This window comes from Pezoporus flaviventris, unplaced genomic scaffold, assembly GCF_033815535.1.
Source record: "Pezoporus flaviventris isolate CSIRO_AGI_PZ_B2104156 unplaced genomic scaffold, CSIRO_AGI_Pfla_v1 ptg000029l, whole genome shotgun sequence".
NCBI lineage: Eukaryota > Metazoa > Chordata > Aves > Psittaciformes > Psittacidae > Pezoporus > Pezoporus flaviventris.
The window spans coordinates 19,348,664-19,373,379 of record NW_026892577.1 but is presented as its reverse complement, the minus strand read 5'-3'; the positions used below and the strand labels follow the sequence as shown (position 1 = coordinate 19,373,379).

The following is a 24,716-nucleotide window of genomic DNA, read 5'->3' as shown; positions in this document are numbered from 1 at the left end:
AGGCCACGCAGAGGAAAAGTCCACATCAAAGCTCCCGGCACGTGGCCATCCCGGGTGCTGCGGGCGCTTGGGCACCGTGGTGCTCGGGTGGGCTCACTCTGCCTGCGTGGAGCTGGGGAAGGCACGGGGCTGGCAGTAGCTGCTCTGCCGGGGCCATAGCGAAGCCAGGCAGCCTGGCAGGGAGGGACCTGCGCCGGCCAGCCCAGCAGGCTGCACCCCTCCATGTGTCCCGTCCCCGCCCCGACGGGACGGCCTGGGCAAAGCGCTGAGTCACTCCCGCTGTCCCCTCCTGCTGTCGCCTCCCGCTGGCCGGCATCGGCCGCGCAGCTGAGGCCAGCGGCGAGCGGAGCCCGGGGACTGCCCCGCGGCGAGGGCCGTGCCCGGCGTGCTCGCAGCACTACCCGCACTCCCGGGGACAGCGAGCGAGGTCAGTGCCCACCCCATCGCATCTCGCCTGGCCGGTGCTGCCCCGGGCACAGCCCTGGGAGCTGGGAGGGCCGGAGCGGATCGCTGCGGAGCGGCGGGACAGGAACGGAGGTGGAAGGGTAGGCACCGGACGCGGACGGGCGCCCGGAGCGAGCCTCCCTATGACCTCACCCTCATGACAGGCGAGCGTATGACGTCACACGTCGGCGGCGCCGCGGTTGGCTGCAGCCGCCGCCCGTCGGGCAACGGAACCCGCCTCCAACCCCCGCGGCGGTCCGGGAAGGCGGGGGGGGGACGCGCGACGCCGGCCGCGGGCGGCCTGGGGCGGGCGGGGAGGCCTCGGCTGCGGCACGCAGGTGGGCACCGAGCGGCTGGGGGAACGGGAGAGGGGCACAAGAGTTGCACCGGGGAGCGGGGCCGGCCCGGTGCGGCGTCCTCCAGTCCTGCCGCTCCCGGTGTCTCAGAGCCGCTGGCCGCAGCCCAGGGCTGCCCGCTGGTGGCGGCGGAGGAGGACTTGGAGGGGCAGAGGAGAGGTGGAAGCGGAAACTTCCAGCAGCAGCGCCGGGCCGGGAGCGCCGTGTTTACAGCCGGGGCAGGGGGGCGGGCTCTGGCGGCACCGCCCCGTCTTGCTCCCGGTGCTGTACTGGTGCCGTACTAGTGCAGGGGCCAGCGCCGCCCTCCCCGTCAGCTGATGCCCCCGGTCAGCGCGGGCGGGGGGCGAGTAAGGGCTGGGGGCGCGGCACCACGGGGTTATGAGGAGCGGGGCTGGAGCGGCGGAATCCCGTCTCCGATCCGGAACGGGTCGTCCTGTTGAAATGCCCCGGGGTGCCCAGCACGGGGGGGGTCTCCGCTGAGCCCTTAATCCGCTCCAGTCCCTAAGCACCTTAGCGGCCAGAGGAGCGGGGTTGACAGCGAGGATCCGTGTCTCTTTGCTCGGGCGAGTTGGGGTGATCCAGGTGGGACAGCGCTGCGACAGCAGCCAGGGGTCCCGGCTGTGGCTGTGCGTGCTCAAGGTGCAGGCAGGGTGCTCGGGAGGCGTGTGTAGGATGGGTACTGAGCCACTCCTGGAGGACCTGTGGGGTGGCCGGAGTACCTGGGGAGGGCCGGCGAGCCTGCTCTTGCTCTCTCATGCCTTGTGCTGTCAGACTGCGCCTGGAGACCCCCTGACATTGCCTTTCCCCCTACAGTGACCTTGCGGGACAGCCTCACGTCATGGTGGACTACTACGAAGCGCTGGGGGTGAGCCGCAGTGCTACCGCCGATGACATCAAGAAGGCGTAAGTGGGTGTCAGGCATGACCCTGCCCGCCGGGCACAGCAGCCTGAGCCACAGGTACTCCCTTCCTCCCGGTGCCAGCAAGGCAGCGGCTCCTTTGAGGCCGGTGGGGAGAAGGCCCAGCTCCAGAGGTGACAATCCAGCCTTTGTTTCCTTTGTGCGGAGGCCAGAGCAGGGTTGGGCTTTTCTGCCACACACAGGCATCTCTTGGTGGGGTTTGGTCCCTTTGTCTCTGCTCTCAGGCCAGGGCTGGGGACGGAGGTAAGAGGTGGGTCCCACTGGTGTTTGGAGGTGTCCCTTCTCTCCTGGAGGGGATGACAGAGGGCTGGGGTGTGGGGGCTCTGCTGGTGTCAGGGTTGGGGGGCTGGAGTTCACAGGGTAAGGAGCAGCATGTGCCCTGGCAGGGACATGGGCCCTGCTGGCAGGAGCATGCTGTGCCCCAGGCACTATGGGGGAGCCCTAGGGGTGGCCAGAGCCTTCTGCAGCTCCTTCTGGCACCCTGCTGAGGTCGTGATGCTCTCAACGGGGTGAGGCATCACCTGAGGACAATAGGTGCAGACTGGTAGCTTGCCTGGGGGGACAGAGGTGGGGGACAGAGGTCTGTGCTGGGGGTGACTTCCTAAGAATGGGTGAGAAAAGTTGGGCAGCTGGGTTAACCCCAGCTAGCTACAGGCAAGAGGAAAGGGCTGCTTATTGCTGGGAGCCTGCAGCAGTCCCTGGTGCGTTCATGCCCATGGTGGAGCTCAGGAAGGCTCCGGAGCAAACCTGTGAGCACCATGCAGGGCTGAGACAGGCACAGGCTGCACCACATGAGGCACAGGGTCATGCCACAAATGTTTGTTCTGGAGGCAGGACCAGTCCAGAAAGCTGCTGTTTGATGCCAGAGACTGTAGGGTCCTGGATGAAGCAGGCTCGGGTGCCTGTGCCCGCAGAGTCAGTGGTGTGGACTCAGCAGGGTTGCTGGGAGGCCTGCTGCTGGAGGGCTGCTGTGTGCCCATTGCTGCCCATCTGTGCAGGTACAGGAAGGCTGCGCTGAAATGGCACCCGGATAAAAACCCAGACAACAAGGAGTATGCTGAGCAGAGGTTCAAGGAGATTGCCGAGGCGTACGAAGTGCTGTCGGACAGTAAGAGGCCATGGTGCTGTCCTGTGTGTCCCCTTACCCTTGGGGCTTCTCATTCTCGGGTGTCCTGCTACTGGTCTCACACAGGTTGCATCTGTAGACATCCCTAGATGCAGTGGGTCCCTCTGGTTTTACTGCCTGGCTTGTAGGGCTTGGTTACTTCCCTACATATCCCTTGAAACAATATTTGGAAGATGCTGGCATGCTGGCCTCCAGGATGAGGTCTCCCCAGTGGGGCTGAGGCTTGTGCCTCCTCACCCAATGTCTCAACCTGGGTTTGGGAGCAGTGCGAGTGCAGCGGGGGCTTATGCTACTCCCCTCCTTTTGCCGTTCTGTACTTCCCTTGGCTGGGGCATCATTGGTGCTCCTGCCTGTGCCTGGCAGCAAGCTCCCCGCAGCCCCCTTTCTTCACCTTCCAGAACAAAAGCGTGATATCTATGACCGTTATGGCAAGGATGGACTCATGGGTGCAGGTGAGTTTGTGAGCAGAGCCATGGCGTCAGTGCAGCGCTGGATATGGCCCCATCTGAAGATGTGGTGTGGGTCTGTACCCCTTGGGGCTTCCTGCCCCTCTGGGGATTCCCCCCAAGGACTCCCCTTAACTCTGAGCTTTCTCCCTCCAGCAGGAACAGGAGGCTCTGGGGCCAGTGCTGGGGCTCCCGAATTCACTTTCACCTTCCGCAGTGCTCACGACGTCTTCCGGGAGTTCTTTGGCGGGCGAGACCCCTTTGCTGACTTCTTTGGTGTGTGCAGGGCAGGGGGGCCAGAGCTGGCTCTGGGATAACCCTCTGACTGGGCTTGGGCACAGAGCACATGGCTGGCCCCAGTGGGGTCTCCACGTGGCCCTGCTCCTGGCTTGCCAAGCCATGGGGGCAGTATTGATGCGGGGGTCCCTGCTTTCCAGATGAGATGCTGCCCTTCTCTGAGCTGCGAGGACCTGGCCCATGGCACCACAGAGGAGGTCACTTCTTTTCCACCTTCCCAGGATCCTCAGGTGGGAGACGCTGCCAGCCCCTAGCTGACCTGGGGGGTCCGAGAACATGGCATGCTCCTGAGCAGGGTCCATCGCCTGCTTCCCTTGTGCTCCCTACTTGGCACTGACCTTGTCACTCCCTGTTCCAGATTTCTTTGCCTCGTCCTTCAGCTCCGGTGGCAACAGAGGGCTGGGCTTCCGCTCCGTCTCCACCTCTACCACCTTCGTTAATGGCAAGCGCATCACCACCAAGCGGTGAGGGCACTACCGGCCTTCCTCATCAGTGGCCCTTGGAACCTGCAGCTTGCTGCTGCCATGCTCTGGTAGCCTGGCCCTTGACTGTCTGTCTGTGTGTCTGCAGGATTATCGAGAACGGGCGGGAGCGGGTGGAAGTGGAGGAGGATGGGGAGCTGAAGTCGATCCACATTGATGGTGAGAAGCAGCACTGGAGACCAACCTATTGGGATCTGTCAGTGACACTTCCCAAGTGCCCTTTCTCTCTGGGGACCCCTCTCCTTTGGGATGGCTGAGGGGTGCTGCATCCAGGCTTGGTTTTGGGTTGAGCCCTGCTGAGCCCTGTTTGGGGCTCTGCCATAGAGTGGGTGGACAAGAGTTGATGCAGCCCTGTGCCAGCTCTGAGCAGATGGGACCCCCATCCCCTGCCCCTGTTCCCATAGGTGTCCCCGACGACATGGCGCTGGGGCTGGAGCTGAGCCGGCGCGAGCAGCAAGCCTTCCCCAGCACACAGCCCGCCTCGCCACCCGCCCCGCGCCAGCCCGTGAGCTCCTCGCCCGTCTGCCTCTACACGGACAGCGAGGACGAGGATGAGGACTTGCAGCTGGCCATGGCCTACAGCCTCTCGGAGATGGAGGCTGCGGGTCACCACCGAGCAGGTGGGCACGGCCCCGGCACCCCATCCTCCTCCCGCAGAGCCCGCGGCACCCGGGGGGGGCCGGAGCGGGAGGTGGCGGGGGCCGGCAGCCCCGCCACAGAGGGGCATGAACCTGCTGCCTCCAAAGCGAAGCAGTGGCACTGCCCCCTGCTCTGAGAATGGGGCTGAGGCTGTGCCCCTACCGTGGGGCAAAGAGAGAAAACACGGGTGTTGCTGTGTGGGGCTCGGCTCCTGCCTTCCCCAGCAAGGTTGGGGGCTCTCCTGCCCTGCCTCCTTTCTGCCACTGAGGTGGGTGGGCAGGCAGCTGGTGGCACCCCGGGGCGGGGGGGCTGCCACAGTTGGGGGTGGTGGCTGGAAGAGGGGCGCTGGTGGGGTTCTGGAAGCACAGGATGCCTGCGAGCAGGTGTGCCCTGGCTCCAGCTGCTCCTCTCTCCCTGCCTGCCCTGCAGACACAGGGGCTCCAGGCACTGCCTCCCTGGCTGCTGCCTGCCCCTGCCCATGCTGAAAGTACTGGGGTTGAGCTCTCTCTCCTTGCAAGGAGGGATCTGTGTGTGTGAGCTCTGCTTTGTGCCTTGTGTCTGTCTCTCCTCTGGATGCTGTCACTCCTGCCTGTACTCCCTCCTCCTCTGTTCCTCCCACTGCAGACCCTGCCTGGTCACCCCTGCCCTATGCTTTGCACACCTTGCAGGGCACTGTCACCCCTCTACCTTGGCTTGGGGGCACTATGCCTCCCTGCTTCCAGCAGCAGCAGTGACCCTCAGTGATGCTTACAGGCATTCCCGCCCTCGTCGTTTCCAGTTGTAGTCCTGCCTTGGCTCTCTTTCTCCTCCTCCTGGGACCTTCCTCACTCCCTCCCTGCCCCTCTGCAGCCCCGACCAAGGAGGGTTTCACAGGTGCCGTTGTGTCCCCCCCTCCGCTTGTCTCCCCAGGTGTGTTCTGAGGCTGCTGCGCCCAGGGACCGCGCACGCCTGCTCGCCCATGGAGGCTCTCCCAGCCAGGACTCCGCTTTGTCCCTGCACGGCCACCCCCTGCCACCCCCTTCCCCAGCACCCTCTGGCTCCGTGGGACACGGTGGGGGGGAGCACCACAGTGCTTATGGCTGAGCAATACCTGGGGCTGGGGAGAGATGCCCCAGGCACCGCGAGGTGGTGGGGAAGGTGGTGGTGGGCTGTAGATTAGGCTGCTGGGGGGGTACTGGTGGCAGGCAGCGAGGGGCAGCATGGCTGTGCTCAGCCAGTGGGGCTTGGCTCTGCCCCACTTCCTCACTGTAGCCCCCCCCCACTCCCTGCTCCCTTCTGCTGACAGCTGTCAATAAACCTGTTTGCAGGAGCTGCTGCCTGGGGGTATCTGTGGGCTGAGGGCTCTGGGGTCCTTCCCGCATCCTGGTGCACTTGTCTGGTGGTTGTGGGGTGTGAGATGTGTTTCTGCAGGAGTGTAAGGGGATAATGACCAATGACTCCCCTTGCCCCCCATACACACAAAGGCAGAGGCCAGGCCTGGCTGCAGCTGCACAAACGTGACACGAGAACTTTATTCACATCAAGATACAAAATTATATTTCTCTAGAAATTTCTCTTCTGCTTGAGTGACAAGGTGGGAGCACACAGAGAGGACCAGGGGCTGGGACAGGCCCTCCTGCACCCAGTACCCCCCAGCCGTGGAGGACCCCTGCCCACTCCACAACAGGCACAGACAGGGAGCTGACACAGGACCGCAAGACTGGGGGTAGGAGAGCAACTTAGGGGCGTACAGCCAACTCCCAGCACCATCAGCTGGACCTCTCCTGTGCAGGGACTAGGAGAAACAAACCCTGTCCCTTTAGTGGTGGCAGCAGATGTGTTGGTTTTGGTGCCCTGTGCACAGAGGGGCTGAGCCCTGCATGCCCGGGGAGAGAGGAAGGGAGGGTCTGAGGGGGAGAACAGAGCCAGCAGCACAGACAGCATTTTACAGGGAGAGCGGCCCCACAGGCAGGGCAAGGAGAGTACGCAAAGCTGGGGGGGGGGGGGCAAGGGGGAAGACAAGAGGGAAGGGCTCCTTGCCCTCACTGCGGCAGTGCCTTCAGGATGGCATTCACTTCCTCAGCCACAGCCGTCAGTGCGAACTCAAACTGGTCCTGGGGGAGTGGAGGAGGGGGGGGCATGAGGATCCATAGCAGCCCAGCACTGGGGGGTGTACTGAGGGAGGGAGGGGAGCCCCAGTTTGGGGGTACCTTGGTCTGCACCATGCCAGGTCGCTGGTCTCGGATGTGCTCCAGCGTAGCAGCTATGTCTATCTCCTTCACCCCTGAGGCAGAGGGTGAGAAAGGTGCTGGGGGGGGGGGGGGGGGGGCACAGGCCAAGCACATGGTCCTGCAAACCCCAGAACAGGGGGGAAGCAGTGCTGCCCTGCACCTACCCTTGGCCATTCGGTTTAGGACCATGTCAACGAGGATGTACGTCCCAGTCCTGCCTGCACCATCACTGCAAGACACAGACACTTGGACCAGGGGGACCAGCTCCAGGGACTGGTCCTGGCCAGCAGGTCCCAGTCTTGCAGCTACCCCCAGGCTGTACCCCCAAGCCAGCCCCAGCAGTACCTGCAATGCACAATAATAGGGCAGGAGCGACCTCGGTAGCACTTGTTCACCTTCCTGCAAGGACAAGAGGGAGCAGGTCAGTGCCTTGCCAAGCCAGGGACAAGGCTGTGCTAGGAGCCCCTCGCTGTGCCGAGCTGGGGTGAAGGGGGCAGTGGGCATCCCATGATGTGGCCCTGGGGGTCCGGCACATGGCTCCTCCTGCCTCCCCAGTGGCACTGGGCATGGAATGGGGCCCATGAGTGGAATGGGGCTGGGGAAGGAAAAGAGCCCAGCTCCTGAGGCGCCCAGCCTGGGAAGGGGAACAGTGGCATGACCCCAGGGGAGCAGCTCTGGTCCGGTGGGGTGCGAAGCTGGGGGCCAGGCGCCGGTGGGGCTCCCAGCATGCTCCATGCAGCAGGCACGGCTGCCAACGATCACTTTTGTGACTATGCAACTGGAGCCAGATTACTAGCTGCAAATCACAAAAATGACGCCGGCAGCTGCGAGAGAGAGACAGAGACAGACAGAGAGACAGAGAGAGCGTGAGCGGAGCTGAGAGGAGGGCGATGTGCTTGGGGAACCCACGCTGCCCTTAAGGGGCCCTGGCCAGCCCCCAGCCCACCACCATCCAGGGACCCGGAGACCCAAATAGGCACTGTCTGTAAACCCCCTGGGAGCAGTCCCAGCCCCGCTGCCCTCTCCCCTAGCTGGAGACCTGCTGCTGGCTCTAGGGCATGGGGAGCAATGGGACAGAGCTGCTCAAGGTAGGCTCCAGAGGTTTCTTCTTGCACCCATGGCTGCAGAAGGTGCCAGGCCGGCTGTCCCCCATGCCAGCTAAGGGGAAGAGCCCTTTCTCCCCACAAAAGCTGGAAAGTCCCAGCAAGCTCCGCTGGAGGTTTCTTGCCCACCAAGCTCTGCAGAGCCTTATCCCAAGCTGGCCGCAACCGGGTGGTTCTGCTCCTCCCCATGCACGGCAGCCTTCTGCCCCCCCGCCGGTCCATGCCGCAGCCCTGACCCCGACCACAGCGGCAACGCTGTCCTCGCCCATGGGCCCCCCGCGGCTGAGATCCCTGCCGGCTCCCCGGAACACGGTGCCGCGGGGGCGCTCACCTGCGGAAGTCCAGGAGGGGCCGGGTGGTGGCGGGGATGCCCTCGGCCGGCCAACTGAGGAAGTGGAACTGTGTCAGGGTGCGGGTCTCTTGCGACTGCACGTTCTTCAGGTAGAAGCTGCGCACCAGAAAGTCCTCGCACCAGATGTGCTCCGACACCAGGTTCACCTGCCCGAGAGAGGCAGCCCGTGGCTATCAGCACTCAAGGGACAGGGGGCTGGAGGACGCTCTTGCCCCAGGCTACTGGCCACACTTGCCTCGTAGATGTGGTAGAGAGAGGAGCCTTCATCTGGCCAGTAGCGGTCACACTGCTTGATACTGTCCTCGGCCAGCGGGCTCAGCATGACAATGACGGTGCAGCCGTGTTCCCACACCATCTGCCAGCAAGGCACAGCGGGTGTCACCACAGGGTGACGGCCCAGGCAGGAGGGGGGGCCAAGCTACTGTGACCCATGTGGTGGGCAGCACAGAAGGACCCCGGTGGGCTGGCACTGCTGGGTGACACTCACCTGCCAGAAGTCAGCGATAGTGTGGGACAGTGGCCCCTGCGTAGCGATGTATGCTGGCATCCGTGGGTCGTGCTCAATCTGGAGTGGGGAAGGGGGTGTCAGACTACACGCTCTTCAGGCAGGGTTGGGTGACACCAGGAGGAGCTGGGGAATACCCCAGGGGTGATGGGCAGGTTGGGGAGGGAGGTTCAGGTGCCACAGCCATGAGGGAAATGGGTTTTAACCACATCTGAGCAGTAGGGCAGGCATATCGCTCACAAGCAATGTAGCCCCCAGATAGCGAGCTCAGTCCTGCTCCACCCCAGAGTGGGAGCCTCGCCTGTGCCGAGAGCGCATCACAGGACAGGGTGGCAGGGCAGGAGCCCCGGGTGGTTACTCACAATCGGACTGGCATTAATGAAGTCACTGCGGGATGGGTTGCTCTCAGCTTTCAGCTTGATCCGCAAATGGTCATCTGGGGAAATGGAGACCAAGAGCTGTGGTGAGTGCCTGGGGGAGCAAGGCATCCCCATGCCCCACAGCACCCTCCTGCCAGGGCCCTGGAAGCTGGTCCCTGGCCACTGGGGATGCTCACAGGGCACATAGTCAGGGTTGCGGTTCTTCTTCAGGTTGGCTTCACTCTGGGCAATGGAGCAGATGCTGGGCTCAGCCTGGTAGGCACAGAGAGCTTGCCACTCCTTGGCCAGCCGGTCCCGGTTGCGGAGATGGTCCTCCATGTATGCCTGGGGCAGAAGGGCAGGGGTCATCCCGGCAGCCAGGAGGGTACATGGGGTGCTGGAGAGGGAACCTGCCACCCCAGCAGGCTGGCTCACCAGGATCATGTGTCCAGTGGAGATGTCCATGTTGGACTGGACGGGCTCCTCGCACCAAGAGGGTGTGCTGCTGTGGGAGCTGGGGCTGGGCTGTGGGGCATCGCTGAACTGGGATGAGACGCTGCTGACTCGCGAGGTCTCTGCTGGTGCTGCTGATGCCTCAGTGCGGCCAAAGAGAGACTTGGCAGCCATGTGCTGGCGGCACAGCTCCTGGGGGACCCCAGTAAGAGCCCTGTCCCTTGGCCACGGCACTGCCCTAGGGCAGCCCCAAGCGATGCTGATGCAGCAGTGCTGCATCCTGCAGGGTCCTGCATCCCATGGGGTCCTACCTGGTATTCCAGGGTGGTGTCAGCAGCACCCTCAGGCCCCAGGGCAGCCAGGCGGTCCTTCTCCCGCTGCTTGGCATGGCGCCGGAGGCAGAAGGCTGCAGAGGCTGCGATGGCAATGCCCGCCACGCAGGCCAGCACAATGAAGGTCAGCAGCACCGTATGGAAGCCATCCCCAAAGCGGGATGGGCGTGAGTAGGCAGCGGCCTCGTTGCGCTGGGGGCAGAGCCAAGCAAGGGTTAGCAAAAGGCATCCGCATGGGGCTGGGTGGGCAGGCACCCCATTCTGTGCCACTCTTGGGGTTTTGGGATACTGAAGCGGAGCAAGGGCATTCGGTGCTGCACTGATTGTCCCAGCATCCTCAGCGGGTGCAGAACTGGTGTCACTGGAGTGCTGGGTGTCACTGGGGTGACACAGCACACCCACCTGCATGTCGCATGGGATGTTGCTCACAATCCTTGGTGCTGGTTTGAGCCTGGCCAAGGCCAAGCAACAGAAACCTGCTGCTCCCCCTGCTCCTAGCAAGCAGGGCTGCTCCCCATGTCAGCTCCAGCCCGAGCTGTCTCCTCCAGGGCAGGCAGTAGCCCCATGTTGCTCAGGTTAAGTGGCATCATGCCCAGCTGGAAGTCAATGAGGGCCAGATTCAGCCTGGAGGATTTATGGCAAATGATGGACCACTGTAGCACTAGGTCCAGGGCAGTGGTCACATCTCCCAGGGAACTTCCTTAACTGGGCTGGCTCTTCCCTGCAGCCAGGGCTCCAAGGAAGGACACAGTGGGATTTGCTGGTGCTGCCAGAGGACTGGTGCCATGTTGGTGGCTGGGAGACAGGTCCTCCCAGTCACTCTCCCCAGCTAGGACACAGAGCAGCCCCTGCCACCTTACAGGCAGTGCCCCCGGGGCTCCTTCCTGGTGGCTGGCAGGGACACCCAACCTGTGCCAGTCCCATGCTGGGACAGGATGATGCTGAGCATTTGCTGAATGAGAGCCCTTCCTAAGGCCTTGTCCCAGAGTCGCTGGTGATCAGGATGCTGTCAACCCCCAAGCTGGGTCCTGGGGCAGCACAGGGATGCTGGGACATCACCGCCACCAAATGTGCTGTGGCCAATGAGGTGCCAGAGGCCAGCATTACCTCACTGCCATGGCCTTCTATTGGCTGCAAGCCTGATGAGGTTACCGGGGGAACACTGCATCGTCATCACCTACGTGATCATCATCATCCTCGCCTGGGGATGCCCTCACCACAGGGGTCCCTTCTGCTGCCTGCCGCCAACCCCAGCCAGCCCTGCAGCCAGGGGTATCCATCAGTGCCAGCACATCCTGACTCCCCGGGCACCCAAGCAGGATGAGCCCTGCAGCCCTGAAGGTGTCAGAAGGTCTGGAGAGGTCAGCAGGGCTGGGGGCAGAAGGGACCTCCCTTACAGGCCTGCCTGGGTCCTGCTCTCCCCCTGCCTCTCTACATCCCTTCTTCCCCAGATTTTGCACCAGTCCCACTGAATTCAGAGCCTGGGCAGGGGAGGGTGGGGGTAAAGCACGAGCTGGTCTAGACTGGGGAGGTCCATGCAGAAGAGGGCTCACAAAGCTGCCTCAGCCTTCTCAGCTCCAGCTCCTGTTATCTCTGCCATCTCTCCCGCTCCTGCCACATCAAAAGGCATTGCCATAGCAACGCTCCACATGTTGCTGATGAAGACAGGTTGCCTCCTTAGCCAGGCCACCCCTTCTCCACGGCGTCCTCCTCCTCCAAGGTCCCAATTTCCTTCCTCCCTGCCCACAGCTACAGTCACAAGGCAGGAGGGTGGGAAATGGGGACCCTCCGTTGAGGATAAGCTGCACTACTTCCCTTCCCCACACTGCAAACACAGGAGCCATGCTCAGTTCCCCATCTCCAGCCCCGCTCCTTCCCCCAGGAGACTGTTCCTGGGGTCCCCAGAGGAGCATGGGAGGGGGTGTCCCTCTCCAAGCAGATGGCTCCTGCTCCATCCCCGTCTTCAGCTGCTTTGCTGTTCTCTGGGGGCATGACAGCATTTTGCCTGCCTAGCCATGGTCTCTAGGGTTCTCTGGGCACAGCCTGGCACTGGGGTGCCCAGTTGGAGGGAGGTGAGGGTGAGAACGAGCCCTGCAGAGTGCAGCCCCAGATTATGGATGGAGGGGATAGAAACCTTTGGGACACTCTTCCAAACTGCCTTCAAACCCTATGGAGCTGCTAGTTTGGAAAGAGCAGAGTGCGCTGTGAGCGCAGGCAGCATCACAGTGCTGGGTGGAAGGGGTAGCTGCAGCTTTCCTGCTCAACCCCTGTGTCTCCAGCACAGCAGCCCAAACACAGCCCCCTGCTCCTCACTGCCCCACAGACCCACAGGGTAGGCTTGCTCATGAGGACCCCTGCACCCCAGGGCTGGGGCACAGCGCACTTCCCAGCTTTGTCCCAGCCCCAAGGGATGGGCACAGTTGTCCTACCTCTCCCACTCCTGTTTGCACCACCTTCAGGCCCAGCTCAGCCTCCAGCTCTGCCTTCGCTTGCTCTGTGAACAGAGAGGAGATCGTCAGAGGGGTGCTCCCCCCCCGACCCGTGAGACCCCTGCCAGACACAGAGCCAAGGGATACTCCCGACTACTGCCCACTCCACACCAGCTCTGCAGTTCAGACAAGGACAGTGGGATCTATGGTGGGAGCCCCCACTTCCTGGGCACCCCTCAGGGAGGGGAAGAGTGGACCAGGGGATCCCTGCCCAACTCACCAGCCTGTGTGGCCACATCTGACAGTGAGAGGTTCTGGGGGTTCTGCTGGATGCGGAAGGTGAGAGCAGGACCCACAACACTGCCGGGGAAGGGGGGGACACAGCATGAGACCGGGAAGCACAGCCCCCATCCCCATCCCCACCCCCCACCACAGCGTGCTCCCTCCTGGCCTGCCTCCCAGATGGCTGTGCATGGCCAGGGCTGTGACAGCAGGACCCGATGGCCCCGCTGCCCTCACCTGATGTTGATGAAGCTGGCCGTGGAGAGGTGGAGGTGCTTGGCCAGGAGCTCCAGCAGCCGCACACCTGCAGCCAGCCCCAGGGGCCTGTGGGGACAGTGGCAGGGTGAGGAGCTGGGTGCAAGGGGAGAGCCCAAGCTCCTCATGGCTGAGGAAGCGGGACAAGCAAGCTCAGGGAGTTCTGTGCATGCAGCAAGGGCTGTGCTGGCTGCCGGGTGGTCAGGGTGGCAGGAGGTAAGAGCATGGGGAAGTGTGGTGATGGGGATAAACCGACACCTCCCCCTTGCACAGGCGTGTGCACAGAGGCAGTTGTGCACACACTTGGCTGAGCCCACCCCAGCATCCTGTCCTGCAGCAGTGAGCTCTGGCCTTGGCTTGGGCTTTGGGGGAGGGAGGTTTTGGGGTCGGATAAGGATGATGGGTAGAGGGGGGCTGGGGAGCTGACCCTACCACAGACCCAAACAGGCTCAGCTGAGCATGTGGAGCCATGACAGCCAGCATGGAGGGGATACAGACCCTACACACACACACCCCCCTTGCCTGACCCCCAGCTCTCACTTCTGGTCTGTGATGATGTAGCCATACTCATCCGGTGGTCGTGTGCCCCGCTGCACCCCACCATCCTTCGCCTGTGTATAGCTCTTCTTCTCCACCACGATTGGCTTCCCGGGGCTAAGCACCTGCTCACTGGGTCCCTGCTGCGGCTCAGCCTGAGGGGCTGGTGAGGACACTGCTCTGTCCCTCAGCCCATCCCCTGGGGTGCTGCTGGTTGGGATTTTGGGGGCTGGTACTGTGGAGGAAGGGGGCACTGGCTGCTCTCCGTGCTGCATGCCCCTCTCCATCACCTGCAGGGAGAGAAAGGGAGGAGTTGGGACTTCTGAGGAATCCCCTAGGGGGCTGCCTCACCATCACCTCCCCACATCCCACCTGTGTTGTGGCACCTCCTCCAGCACCACTCTGCTGCAAACCCACCCGTTTCACTGTGGGCATTTCAGGTCCAGCAAGACCTGGGAAGGAGAGAGACAGAGGTCCTGCAGCATGCACCCCAAAGGGCAACACTCCCTACCCTGGAACAGGGTGTGTGGGCACCCACCACTCCAGTCCCTGTGACCCACTCACCAGAGCTCTGGAGCAGCTGGAGGAGGGTGGAGAGGCTGCTCAGCTGCTGAGGGCTCAGCTCCGGCAGCCCCAGGCCATAGCTGGCCAGGAGAGAGGCCAGTCTCTTCAGGGCAGCATCTGTAACACAACACTGCATCAGGCTGGATGCTGTGCCCCTGCACAGTGACCATGGGCTGGGTATGCATCAGCTGGGGCAGGTGTGGTTAAGGGAACACATCACCCATGGGCATGAAGCCAAAGAAAGGGAGAGTCTGAACTACGAGGAACACGTATGGGGACAGGATGGGGATGAAGGCTGGAGAACACGGTACCTGTCTGTGCAGGGGGTGGCTGGGAAGCCAGGGGCGCTGGCTGCTCCTTCTCTTCCATGTCCCTGTAGTCACTGGGGAGCCGTAAGCTGTGCTGGAACCTGGCGCTGGGAGGGTCGGGGCGGCCCGCTTTCTCTCTGGGCAGGGAAAGCATACCCAAGTCCTGGAAGAGATGCCCCCCGTCCATTCCTGGCTGCCCACCATAGGATGGCACAGGGCCGGCCCCAAAAAGAGCCTGGGCAGGGACCCGGCCCAGCAGCGAGGAGGTCTCGGGGCTCTGCCTGGCCGAGCCGCCAGGGAGCTGGTGAGCGCTGTCCTGGTAGCTGAACTGCAACCGAAACACAGAGCCACCAAGGTTAAACGGCACAGGGCCCCTGCCACCCGACGGCAGGGCACCCCAGAGGCGGGGCTTACCCCAGCACCGGCAGAGGGAAGATGTGGGGAGTGCAGCAGCCCCTTGCCCGTCTCTACCTTTCCAGCTAGGAGAAGGACCCTTGCCCCCCAGCTTACCTTATGGTAGGAGTAGGGGTTGAGCAGAGCCTCCTCATATCCCAGCTGGGGCAGGGAGGGCAGCAGGAGGTGCTCCAGGTAGCGCTGCAGCAGAGGGGATGGCAGCAGCGGCGGGGGCTGCCCCAGATGCTGAGCTGTGGGCAGGCCCGGGTCCGCGGGGAGCTGAGCTCGCCGGGGGGAGCCACGGAGGGGCAGGAACCTTGGATGCAAACAGCACTGGGGTGACTCACCTGGGTATGGGGGAGGCCCCTCCTCCAAACCCTATTTGAAGGGCAAAGCCCTAACTGTCTTGCTCTGCTCGTAGGCCAGTGGCTGGCACTGCCCTACCTGTCCCTGGCCGCTGGCTCCAGTGAGGGCGGCAGGCGGATGCGGGGAATGCGCTCCATCTCCTGCGAGATCACGTACTGGGTGATGCCATCCTGCCAGGAGAGCCCTGCCATGGGAAGGGGCTGTGAGACACAGAGGAGGCCTGGGAACCATGGGGTGAGTACATGGGAGGCCACCATCATGTCCTGACCCTGTATCACATTGCCTGGGTTTGACACCGCTCCTGCTAGAATCAGCTGGACCCCAGTTCAGCCCAGCCTGGCCCTTGGGGCAGTAGGACCCCAGCAATCCTACTTGCCACCCAGCAATGCTGCCTGACACCCCCTTCCCACCGTACTCCCCCTTTCACCTTGTGCCATGAGATGCCGCAAGACATCCTGAAGGCGCTGGAGCACAGGAGAGGTGACTTGAAAGTAGGGTCTGTCCTGCACAGAGCCCACCTGGCACTGCCCAAACAGCCCATCTGCAAGAGAGGGAGGCAGTGGAGCTGGATGGATGAACACCCCTGGGGTGGGAGTCTTTGGACACGGTCCCAACCTTTCCCTGGCATGGCCCGCCCACATTGGACCCCAATTCACCTGCAAGGCAGCCCTGCATCCTCCCCCATCCCCTTGGGAAGGAAGAAGGGATCCCTGCACCCCTGCTAGCCACCTACCCTGCACGCACACCTCCTGGGGGGAGCACAGCCTCCGGTCAAACAGGCAGCCTGGGATGGACAGACAGACACACAGGCCAGTCAGCACTGTGCCCAACGGGGTCTACAGTGGGGTTTGCTCATCACCAGCTGCTTGGGGACCCCCACTCCCCCAGGGAAGTGCCACGGGGGAGCAATGTAGTGATGGGGGGGGCACAGCCTGGTAGCCACAGGCAGGGCCTCAGTGCCAGCCTCTCCCACTCATACCCAAGATGGGGGCTGCGTACAGAACCTGTCTAGCTCTAAGGACAGGAGGAGGCCTGGAGTTTTTTGGGGTGCCAGCAGTTAGGAAGGGAAGGCTGAGGGGACAGAGTCCCACAAGATCGTGTCTGTTGCCCTCCTACATGAGGCACTACGAGGCAGGGACACAGCCCCGCACCTTGTGACACCGGGGATCCACCCTCCCTGCAACGGGGGGCCCAAAGCAGGCAGGCAGCGGGAAGGGGTTGCCTCTCCATCCCCTTCGGGGGGCAGCACTTAGGCAGGGGGCGGCTTCCCCCTTCCTCTCTCCCCCCCCGTCTCGGTCCAAGACCGTCAGCAGCGAGACGGCAGCAGGCGATGACTCAGCCCCGGATGGCAAAGAAGGAACGAGAAAACAACCGGGGGGAGGGGAGGGAGGGGCCCGCGAGCCCGCCGCGGGGGAAGGGGGCAAGTGGGGAAGGAGGTCCCTGAGACCCGGCCACCCAGGGGCCAGTCCCCCGGGGCAGGGGCCAATGCAGGTTCGGGTACAGGACCCCGCTACCGAGGACGGACCCCCGGGCGCCGACGGGAGGGGCGGGTGGGGGGCCGGGCCGGCGGGGCAGGGAGGGCGCTGTCCGCGGTGCTGAAGCGACGCAGTAGCCTCCCGCCGGGACGCTCCGCTCAGCTCCGCCGGGAGAAGCGGCACCGATCCCGATCCCGGGAGGCTTCCCCGGGCAGGACGGGGCTCAGCCGCAGCCGATCCGGCGCCGTTCCCGCCTGCTCTAGCAGGCGGCTGGGCTCTGCAGAGCTGCCGGACCCGTCCCAGCGCTCCTGGGCCCGCTGGAGGATGAGGGGATGCAGCAGTCCCGGGCGCCCGGTAGTGAGTCAGCGGCCACCACCGGGACCGTGCCGTGCGGGGGGGGGGGGGGGGGGGGGGCTGCAGCCTTCCTACCCGTCGTGGCACCCGGATCCCCGGGGAGACACCGCACGGGCCGACCTGGAGGACAGCAGGTGCACCAGCCCACCCTTGTGTCCCGTACTGGGCCGCGCTTGCCGGCAACGGGCGGCTAAAGAGCGCCGGGGTCCTGGAGGAAGCCGCCGCTCGGGGCCTCTGCCTGCGGTTCTCCATTCCTGTGGCAGCCCCAGACACCGGCTTTGCTCCGGGCAGGGAGTCTGAGAGAGAACCGCCCTGCTCCTATCCTGTCCCACCGGCCCCGGTGGCGTCAGAAACTCCGCAGCCGCTGGGGTGCCCCGAGGCCAGTAACATCAGCAGACCCGGGAGAGTGGCGCCCCCCGGTGCCAGTGCCGCATCCGCCGTGCTGGTAACCAAGACGCCTTCTCCCCCTCTCCACCTGGGCCAGGCCTGCCACTGTGGCCGTATCAGCATCCAGGGCAGCGGTAACAGCACCGGCCGCGTAGCTCCCTGCCCTGCAGCCGCTCCGGGGAAACGCCCCCCACCCTTCGGGGCGCCGCCCTGCCAGGGGTCCCGGTCTCACCGTGCGCGGCGGTAGCGGAGGCGCCGCCGTCCCACAGTAGCCCTCGGCCGGCCAGGAGGAGAAGGCAGAAGAGTGCCCGGAGGAGCCGCCGCCCCATGCTCCGCTCACGGCCGCACCATGGCGCACCCGCCGGCCGCGCCCCCGCCGCCGCCGCCAACCCGCGCCCCGCCGAGCCGCGTGCCCCGCCCACCGCCGCCTCTCCGCCAATGGGACACGGCCCACTGCCGCCGCGACACGCCCCTCTGACCGAAACCAATCAGAGAACTGCGCTTCTTTCCCCCCACTTCGGGCTCACGCCCCCCAGTTATCGAGCGAGGCCAATGATGTCGCGCCCCTGGGGTAGACGGCCGAGGACTGCGCCAATCGCAACCTCCCTGGAGGCGAGCCACGCCCACCGGGGGGTGCGCCGCCGCGCCGGCAGCGCCTCCGCCAGTCACCGCCCCCACCAATCACCGCCTGCCCTTTCCCAGTCTTGTGGTCCCATTGGCTCCCGCGCAGGCCACGCCCTTGAGAAGACACCAATGAGCAGCAAGCAACGGGCCACACCCTCTCACCCCTCCCCATCGACATGGACCCAGGGCAAGCAGGAGGGGAGCAGCAGACCCAGGGCACCTGGAGGGTTTGGACAGGGCCCTGGCAGAAGCAAGCAGCTGCAGCTTTGGGGCTGACAGCAACAGATAGGGCCCCTCCCTACACCCCTGGCCATGGCAGGGCAGGCTCAGTCCCCTATTATTCCTCTGGGCATGGAGACAGCCCCAGCACTGCAGGAGGCACGAACCATCCTCCCCCTGCCTCTCACAGAGGAAGGAAGGCTGTGTTCTGCCTGCTCAATAGGACACCTGGTGCCCTCCACCCAACATGGTGCTGGGGAGGGCAGAAATGGGAGCTGTGGGTGTTCTCCCCACATGCATCACCCCCAGCCCCAGCTGCACTCAAGAAATCACTCGCTGGTGATGCAGAGAAGCTTTAATGGCCCCAGGGCTGAACCCCAGCTGCTCCCTCCCTCCCTGCCGTGCTCAGTCGACCACCAGGCTGCTGCTGACTGCTGGCAGGAGCTCGAAGAAGCCCTGGAAGGAGACAAGCTGTCAGGGTGGGGCTGGGCAGGGCAGCATGGGGCTGGGGGACAGGCAGTGGCTCTCTGCCAGGTTACACACACGCAGGGCATCACAACAGGCAGCTACGCACAGAGAGCAGGACCACGTCGCCATAGAAACCCATCACTGACTCAAGGCTAGTGCTGGTTGCCATAGGAACCATTTGGGGACGGCAGCCATCAGGGAGGGCTGAGATGGCTGGGCTCAGCCCCAAGGCGGGGGCTGGATGAGGACATGGGGATGCAAAAGGTGTAGAGCAGCAAGGAGGAGGCTTCAGTGCAGGACAGGGAACCTGGAGCTCACCTTGAAGAGAGTGATGCTCTGGAGCACGCCCGAGGTGCAGCACATCTCCCTGATGGAGTGCATGGCGAGCTGCGGGCAGCCAATGTCCAGCACGCGCAGCCCCAGGCGGGAGGCCAAGATGGGGCCAATGGTGGTGCCGCAGGGTGTGTCATTGCGCACCATAAACTCCTGCATGGGGACATGGCCTCAGCAACGCCCCAGGCTGCCCACAGCCTCCCCCAGGCCTGAAGGAGGCAACCTGGGCCGGGAAAGCAGCACCACCCCAAAACCAGGGTGCAAAATGCCCCAGAGATGGGACATGTTCCCTGAGACAGCCCCGGAACCCCAGAACAGTGGGGACGGACAAGGTAACTGAACACAGGGGCAGGGCTGTGGCCCAAGCTGGTAACATCCACGGAGGGCTTCCCCAGCCCCACTCACCTGCAGAGGGACACCCACACGGGCAGCAATGTCCCGGATGATGGCTTCAGTGACAGCAGTGGAGGCGTAGCGCTGATTGCTGTTCACTTTGATGACGGGGCCCTGCACAAGGGAAGGCACCACAGGCCCATGATTGGCACTGGGGATAAGCAGTGGCTCTGGAAACACCCGTCCATGCCCAAGCAGTGCTGTCCAGCCCCAACCTAGCAGCAGGGAAGGGCTCCTGGGTCAGGGCTATGGTCCCATGAGATTAACACCAGGCACGCAGCATGGGCAAATTGTGCTGTAGAGCAAACGTCTCCCATTTGAGTGCCACTGAGTTGCACCCCAGGGCTGTGCTCCAGGGAGTGGCTGAACGTTTCACAGCACTGCAGGACAGACAGACAGACAGCTCCCAGCCCAACCCAAAGCAGAGGTTTGCCTTCACCTTGTGGAAAGCTGGACGATGATTCTCCTCATGCTTGTCCCTGCAAAAGAGAAGCAGGAGTTCTGTGCTACAGATCTCCCTCCCTGATGCAAAAAGGACTCCTGTCTGTATCCCTGGGGAATGACAGGACAGGCCCCCCCAGCTGGCAGGGGAGGTTGCCACAGCTCACCGCACTGCTCAGTACTCACACGTAGTTGGGGTGCACTGCATGGGCCATATCAGCACTAATCATGTAGGACTTGGCCACAGCCTCCTCAAAAGCTGTCAGGTTCTGCGGTGATGATGAGATCCGGCGCAGCACCAGCTCTGTCAGCAGGGACTCTGCGCCCTGTGCGCTCTCTGACCCTACCTGCCAAGGACCACCATCAGAACAGCACAAACCCCCAGCAGCCCAGAGTCAGCTGAGTGACATGGGGCTCCCCAAAGCCAGCAGAGCAGCCTCCAACCATACTCCAACCCCCACACCCTGCCTAGGCCATGCTCCACAGGGGGGGTAAGCAAACCCCCACCCTCGCCCCACTGGGATCTATCTCATGCTGGGCATGACTAGGGAAGAGCAAAGAACTTTGCCAGCCATCCACTGCTGTGCTCCTCACTCACCTCCTCGTTGTCATAGAGTGCAATGAGACGCACGTTGGGCTCCTGGGAGAGGGAAGAGGGTGCTGCACATGAGTCAATCAAGGCCTGCAGGGGTACAGGAGAAAGGACTGTACCTGAGCCTGAGAGCCACCTCAACTCTGGAAGCTTATCAGTGAGCCAGTAGAAAGTTCCCCAGCAGTGCACAAAGCACCAAGGAATGGAACTTTAGGCACGCACATTGCCCAGCGAGAGCAGGACTCTCCCCTGGGTACTGCTGGGAACCCCACACACCCAGCAAAGCAGGCAGCCCCCATCCCACCCCAGATCCTTCAGCAGGCCAGACCCATCCCACAGGAACACATCTCCCTGCAGAGCCTCAGGCTGACTCGTGGCTCCAATAAGCCAAGCCAGAGTGCACACGGGCCATGCTGTGGCCTCCAGCGTCCTCTCCCCTTGTGCTCACCTGCAGGGCGCAGTAGCAGCTGTGCAGGTTGTCCAAGCGTGGGGAGAAGATGAACTCCTCAAAGGCACCACCCAGTGCCTGCAGGCAGAGAGCCAGGAGGAGCAGAGCTGTGTCACCAAACAGTACCTACCACTGGGTCCCCATTCCAGCCCCTCTTCTCTGCCCCCCCAGGAGCTGCCTCTGCTCATTGCGCTCAGCTCCCAGCCCTGGAATGCCCCAGGCAAAGGAAGCATGCCAGGTAAAACCTGTGCAGTGCCAGCCTGCAAGCTACATGCAGGCAGAGGGAAGCTCCTGCCCTTACTCACCGCTGGCTGTGTATCCGCCAGGCATAGTTCCAGCTCCACAATCTGCTCTGGTTTCACCCCCAGCTGGGGGCAGAGCAGGGACAGCAGGACAGGGCTGTGCCGTTCTGCCTGGGAAGAAAGCAGAGCTGCCCATCAGGCAGGCAGTGGATGGCAGGGAAACCCCCTGCTTCCTGTGGCAGAGCTGTCCCACACTGCACCTAGGTTGGCCTGGTCCTCCCTCCTACTAATATGTCCTACGGTCAAGCTGCCACACCACACAGGACACCAGGGCCACTGGCATTGCTCAAAGAGGTGCTCTCTGCACCCTGTGCAATCCCCCTTCCCTGCGCAGGGTGTCTGTGACAGCTTTATGGGGGCTGCACCCTGTTCTATAGGATGACTGCAAGCCAGGGTGGGAAGAGATTGATGGTTGAGCAGACAAGTGAAGTACCCAGCGCTGGGGCAGAGTGGAAGTATACTAGCAGGCCATAGGGAGAAGGAGAACCTGCTGGCAGGTCCCTGAGGGCTAGAAAGCAAAGGTGTCAAGTGTGAGGTCCTAGCAAGCACCCTTGCTAGTCCTTTGCACCCGACTCACCTGGGACGCAGCACTGCAAGGTGTGGCCTCCATGAGGACCTCCTTTTCCAGCTCCTCCTGCACAGCAGTAGCCAGAATGGGAACCCTGTGGGGAGACGGTGCTGTTAGCTGCCAGGGCTCTGCTCACATGTTGGGTCACACACAACCAACCATTTCGGTGGTGCTTGCCTTGCTCCTCCAGGGGGCGATTGCCACACCAAATGGAGCAAGGACACACAGCATTTCAGGCACATATCTATTGTGCCACCTTAGGACACCCCAGTGTCCTTTCCCAAGTCCCAAGCTTGGAAGCATCTCCTGGGAGAACTCTACAGGGCTAAGAAAAGCCATTGCAGACCTCCCCACTGTGACAAGCAGCTGCCAAAGGGAGAGAGCTGAGGCTGGGTACTGCTCCAGCTGGGTCGCAGCCCTCCCATGGGCTAGCCAGGGATCAGGGCCGAGGCAGGCCTTACAGGTGGTGTTCAGTGTTGGGCCCGAAGTTCTCATTGATGTTGCGCTGCAGATGGATGGCCAGGTGAGGAATGCGGAGGACGGGCCGCTCCACACGTACCAGGCGGTGCTCCAGGCGCCCTGTGACTGGGTCCTGAAACACAAGGAGGGGAGGCTGAGGCCAGGGCTGAGAGGCTGCAGTAGGTCTCACTCTGGGTGGGAGTCACAGACACAGAGCTGGCCCACTGTGCCTGCCCCAAATCAGCTCACCTTTATGATCACCCTCCCGGCCACGGTGAGGTCACGGTCAAACCACGTGTTCCAGATGCCCCCTCCATAGGTCTCCACACCAACCTGCACCATGCCCACCTGCCCCCGCTTCGAGCACCGCTTCACCTGGATGACAGCAGAGGTGTCACATTGGCACTGCAAAGCCCCAGCGCTGGGTAACTGGTTGGGACCAGGCAGAGCACACCCAGAGTCTCATGGCTGATCCTGCCATTGCTGAGTGCTGTGATGTGCTTTGCAGGACAGGACACTGAGGTGACAGCAGCAGGTGGAGCAACGCAGGGGTCAGCATGGCCTGCTCTGAGTGGCAGATTAGTGTAGGGAGCTAGCATTGGTGTTGTGGGGCACGGGGGGAGTCGGGGTCGTTTTTCTTGTGGATTGAAGCTGGAGAGCACCAGAAAGGCCCCAGCCCAGGGGGCAGGCAGCCGGCTGGTCAGCCTTACCCTCAGGCAGGGGCTGTCGGTGTGCGCCCCCAGCAAGCTGAACCCATTCCCGGGCTGGAACTGACCGCCGACGGCAAAGGCGATGAGGGTGGAGTAGTTCCTGGTGACGAAGTACTGCGGGCAGAGAAGGGGTGAGCACCGGCCGCCCCCAGGCCCCGCCGCTTCCCCGCCCCAGCCGGGCTCACCTTCTGCGCCGGTCGCACCTCCCAGTGCTCCGTCTCCTTCAGCTCCTGGAAGCCGGCCTGCAGCAGCCGGCTGCGGCACTCGGCCACAACTACGGGGGCAAGAGGCGTCAAGGGCCGCGCCGACGGGAAGGCAAGGGAAGAGGAAGCGGGGCCGGGCGCGCTCCTCACCGTGGTAGGGCGAGGGGCTCCGGTTCACGAACTTCACCAGCTCCTGCGCCGCCGCCTGCGCGGCCTGCTTTGAGCCCTGCAGGCACCACTGTCAGCGGGCAGCGCCAGCACCCCCCCACCCCGGGCCGGGACACCCTGAGAGCCCGGGGGCCCCCCCAAAGGGCCCTGGCACAGCTCTCCCCGCGCCCACCCCGGCTCCTGGTACCTGCATGGCCGCCGCCGCCGCCACACCCCGCACCGCGCGCCCCCTGCTGGCCCGGAGGAATGCGCCCAGGCGGCCCGAGAGTGCGCACCCTACGAACGTGCCTTGCGCCTTGCGCCTCGCACTTCAGCCTACAGCGCGGAATCGCAGGAACAAATAGGTTGGGAAAGACCTTTAAGATCATCAAGTCCAACGTCACCCCAGGACTGACAAGGCCACCGCTAAACCATGTCACCGAGGGCCTCATCTGCACAGTTTTTGAACACTTCCAGGAATGGTGACTCCACCACTTCCTTCGGCAAGCCTGTTCCAAGGCCTGAGCACCCTCTCTGTGAAGAAATTTCTCCTAATATCCAATCTAAACCATCCCTGGTGAAGCTTGAGGCAGTTCCCTCTTGTCCTGTCACTTGTTACTTGAGAGGAGAGACCAGCCACCTCCTATCTCCATCCTCCTTTCAGGTAGTTGCAGAGAGCTAAAAGGTCCCCTCCTGAGCCTGCTCTTCTCCAGATTAAACACCTCTGGGTCCCTCAGCCACTCCTCATACACTTGTGCTCCAGACCCTTCACCAGCTTCATTGCCCTTTACTGGACACACTCCAGCATCTCAGTGTCTTAGTGAGAGACCTAAATGTACCACGTACTTTGCACCCTGCACCCCACACCCTGCACTCTGGTCTTGGGCAGACAAACCTGGTGCCTGCCAAAGCTAGGGCAGAGCTGAGGGCTGGGTCAGTGGGAGACAAGGGGCAGGGATGGGCTCCCTAGGAATGGTCAACCAGTGGTGTCCAATTCTGGGCACTGGGTGCGTAAGGGTCACCCCAAAATGGGGCTTGGCTCACCTGCAGCTGTCCCTGCACTGCCCAGGGGTGCAAGTGCCCAGGGGAACGTGCATGCTTCCTGAAGGGTGGCTGTCATTGGGATGAGTCAAGCTGCAGCTCTCCACTATTGCTGCTTTCCTGACTTGGCAGTGCCTGGCACTCACAGAAAACAAGGCACAAGCCCTTGGTGCCATGTTGGGAACCAATGTCCCTGAGTGACAGTGGTGCACAGGGGTGCTGGGAGTTGGCACAGTGGCAGGTAGCACCCCAACTGCCTACCAGCCCCAGCAGGGACACAGCGTGGGCACATCTAGGGGACAGGTCCCCTGGGCCCCACATGGATTGGAGTGGCTCCTGCCCTTGGCTGGGTCCCCTGCATGGGATGGGTGTGGCAGTGGGGTTTTGGGTTTCCA

General features: G+C 63.2%; 3 protein-coding genes across 7 annotated transcripts; 1 reads left to right on the top strand and 2 right to left on the bottom strand.

Annotated features, from left to right (window-relative positions):
* Positions 1 to 254: 254 nt before the first annotated feature.
* Positions 255 to 6,018, top strand: DNAJB2 (DnaJ heat shock protein family (Hsp40) member B2). Of its 4 annotated transcripts, none has more exons than XM_061459477.1 (10): positions 666 to 782; positions 1,614 to 1,703; positions 2,718 to 2,827; positions 3,244 to 3,297; positions 3,451 to 3,567; positions 3,729 to 3,818; positions 3,947 to 4,052; positions 4,159 to 4,229; positions 4,475 to 4,690; positions 5,619 to 6,018. In XM_061459477.1, the coding sequence occupies exons 2-10, from the start codon at positions 1,639 to 1,641 to the stop codon at positions 5,627 to 5,629; spliced, it is 840 nt and encodes a 279-aa protein (XP_061315461.1). In that variant the 5' UTR covers positions 666 to 782; positions 1,614 to 1,638; the 3' UTR covers positions 5,630 to 6,018. The 4 variants fall into 4 exon arrangements, with proteins under 4 accessions (XP_061315458.1, XP_061315462.1, XP_061315461.1 ...); XM_061459475.1 differs by having other exon boundaries at positions 3,448 to 3,567; XM_061459474.1 differs by lacking the exons at positions 666 to 782; positions 5,619 to 6,018 and adding an exon at positions 255 to 427 and having other exon boundaries at positions 3,448 to 3,567; positions 4,475 to 5,612.
* Positions 6,019 to 6,429: 411 nt separating this feature from the next.
* On the bottom strand, positions 6,430 to 17,770 carry PTPRN (protein tyrosine phosphatase receptor type N). The gene is made up of 23 exons (XM_061459479.1): positions 17,606 to 17,770; positions 15,891 to 15,941; positions 15,585 to 15,698; positions 15,236 to 15,341; positions 14,909 to 15,107; positions 14,402 to 14,726; positions 14,091 to 14,207; positions 13,899 to 13,978; positions 13,530 to 13,816; positions 12,972 to 13,058; positions 12,733 to 12,812; positions 12,453 to 12,517; positions 10,003 to 10,215; positions 9,674 to 9,883; positions 9,436 to 9,583; positions 9,242 to 9,315; positions 8,862 to 8,939; positions 8,610 to 8,729; positions 8,354 to 8,520; positions 7,265 to 7,318; positions 7,084 to 7,148; positions 6,899 to 6,972; positions 6,430 to 6,802 (listed from the first exon to the last, which is right to left on the bottom strand). The coding sequence occupies exons 1-23, from the start codon at positions 17,700 to 17,702 to the stop codon at positions 6,731 to 6,733; spliced, it is 2,883 nt and encodes a 960-aa protein (XP_061315463.1). The 5' UTR covers positions 17,703 to 17,770; the 3' UTR covers positions 6,430 to 6,730.
* Positions 17,771 to 18,556: 786 nt separating this feature from the next.
* Positions 18,557 to 23,558, bottom strand: DNPEP (aspartyl aminopeptidase). Of its 2 annotated transcripts, none has more exons than XM_061459472.1 (15): positions 23,489 to 23,558; positions 23,284 to 23,359; positions 23,116 to 23,204; positions 22,931 to 23,044; positions 22,470 to 22,595; positions 22,223 to 22,353; positions 21,771 to 21,855; positions 21,197 to 21,304; positions 20,892 to 20,969; positions 20,450 to 20,533; positions 20,038 to 20,198; positions 19,850 to 19,889; positions 19,423 to 19,524; positions 19,003 to 19,170; positions 18,557 to 18,672 (listed from the first exon to the last, which is right to left on the bottom strand). In XM_061459472.1, the coding sequence occupies exons 1-15, from the start codon at positions 23,492 to 23,494 to the stop codon at positions 18,622 to 18,624; spliced, it is 1,419 nt and encodes a 472-aa protein (XP_061315456.1). In that variant the 5' UTR covers positions 23,495 to 23,558; the 3' UTR covers positions 18,557 to 18,621. The 2 variants fall into 2 exon arrangements, with proteins under 2 accessions (XP_061315456.1, XP_061315457.1); XM_061459473.1 differs by lacking the exon at positions 18,557 to 18,672 and adding an exon at positions 18,702 to 18,836.
* Positions 23,559 to 24,716: the final 1,158 nt, after the last annotated feature.

Coding starts and splice junctions, on each gene's coding strand:
- DNAJB2 (XM_061459474.1), top strand. CDS start 1,639: ATGGTGGACTACTACGAAGCGCTGGGGGTGAGCCGCAGTGCTACCGCC. Junction 3,298..3,447: donor GGATGGACTCATGGGTGCAG/GTGAGTTTGTGA, acceptor TTCTCCCTCCAG/CAGGAACAGGAGGCTCTGGG. Junction 3,568..3,728: donor CCCCTTTGCTGACTTCTTTG/GTGTGTGCAGGG, acceptor CCTGCTTTCCAG/ATGAGATGCTGCCCTTCTCT.
- PTPRN (XM_061459479.1), bottom strand. CDS start 17,702: ATGGGGCGGCGGCTCCTCCGGGCACTCTTCTGCCTTCTCCTCCTGGCC. Junction 13,979..14,090: donor CCAGCTGCTCCAGAGCTCTG/GTGAGTGGGTCA, acceptor TCTCCTTCCCAG/GTCTTGCTGGACCTGAAATG. Junction 12,813..12,971: donor GCCAGCTTCATCAACATCAG/GTGAGGGCAGCG, acceptor CTTCCCCGGCAG/TGTTGTGGGTCCTGCTCTCA.
- DNPEP (XM_061459472.1), bottom strand. Junction 23,205..23,283: donor GAGCCCCTCGCCCTACCACG/GTGAGGAGCGCG, acceptor TTGCCCCCGTAG/TTGTGGCCGAGTGCCGCAGC. Junction 22,354..22,469: donor CCGGGAGGGTGATCATAAAG/GTGAGCTGATTT, acceptor CTTGTGTTTCAG/GACCCAGTCACAGGGCGCCT.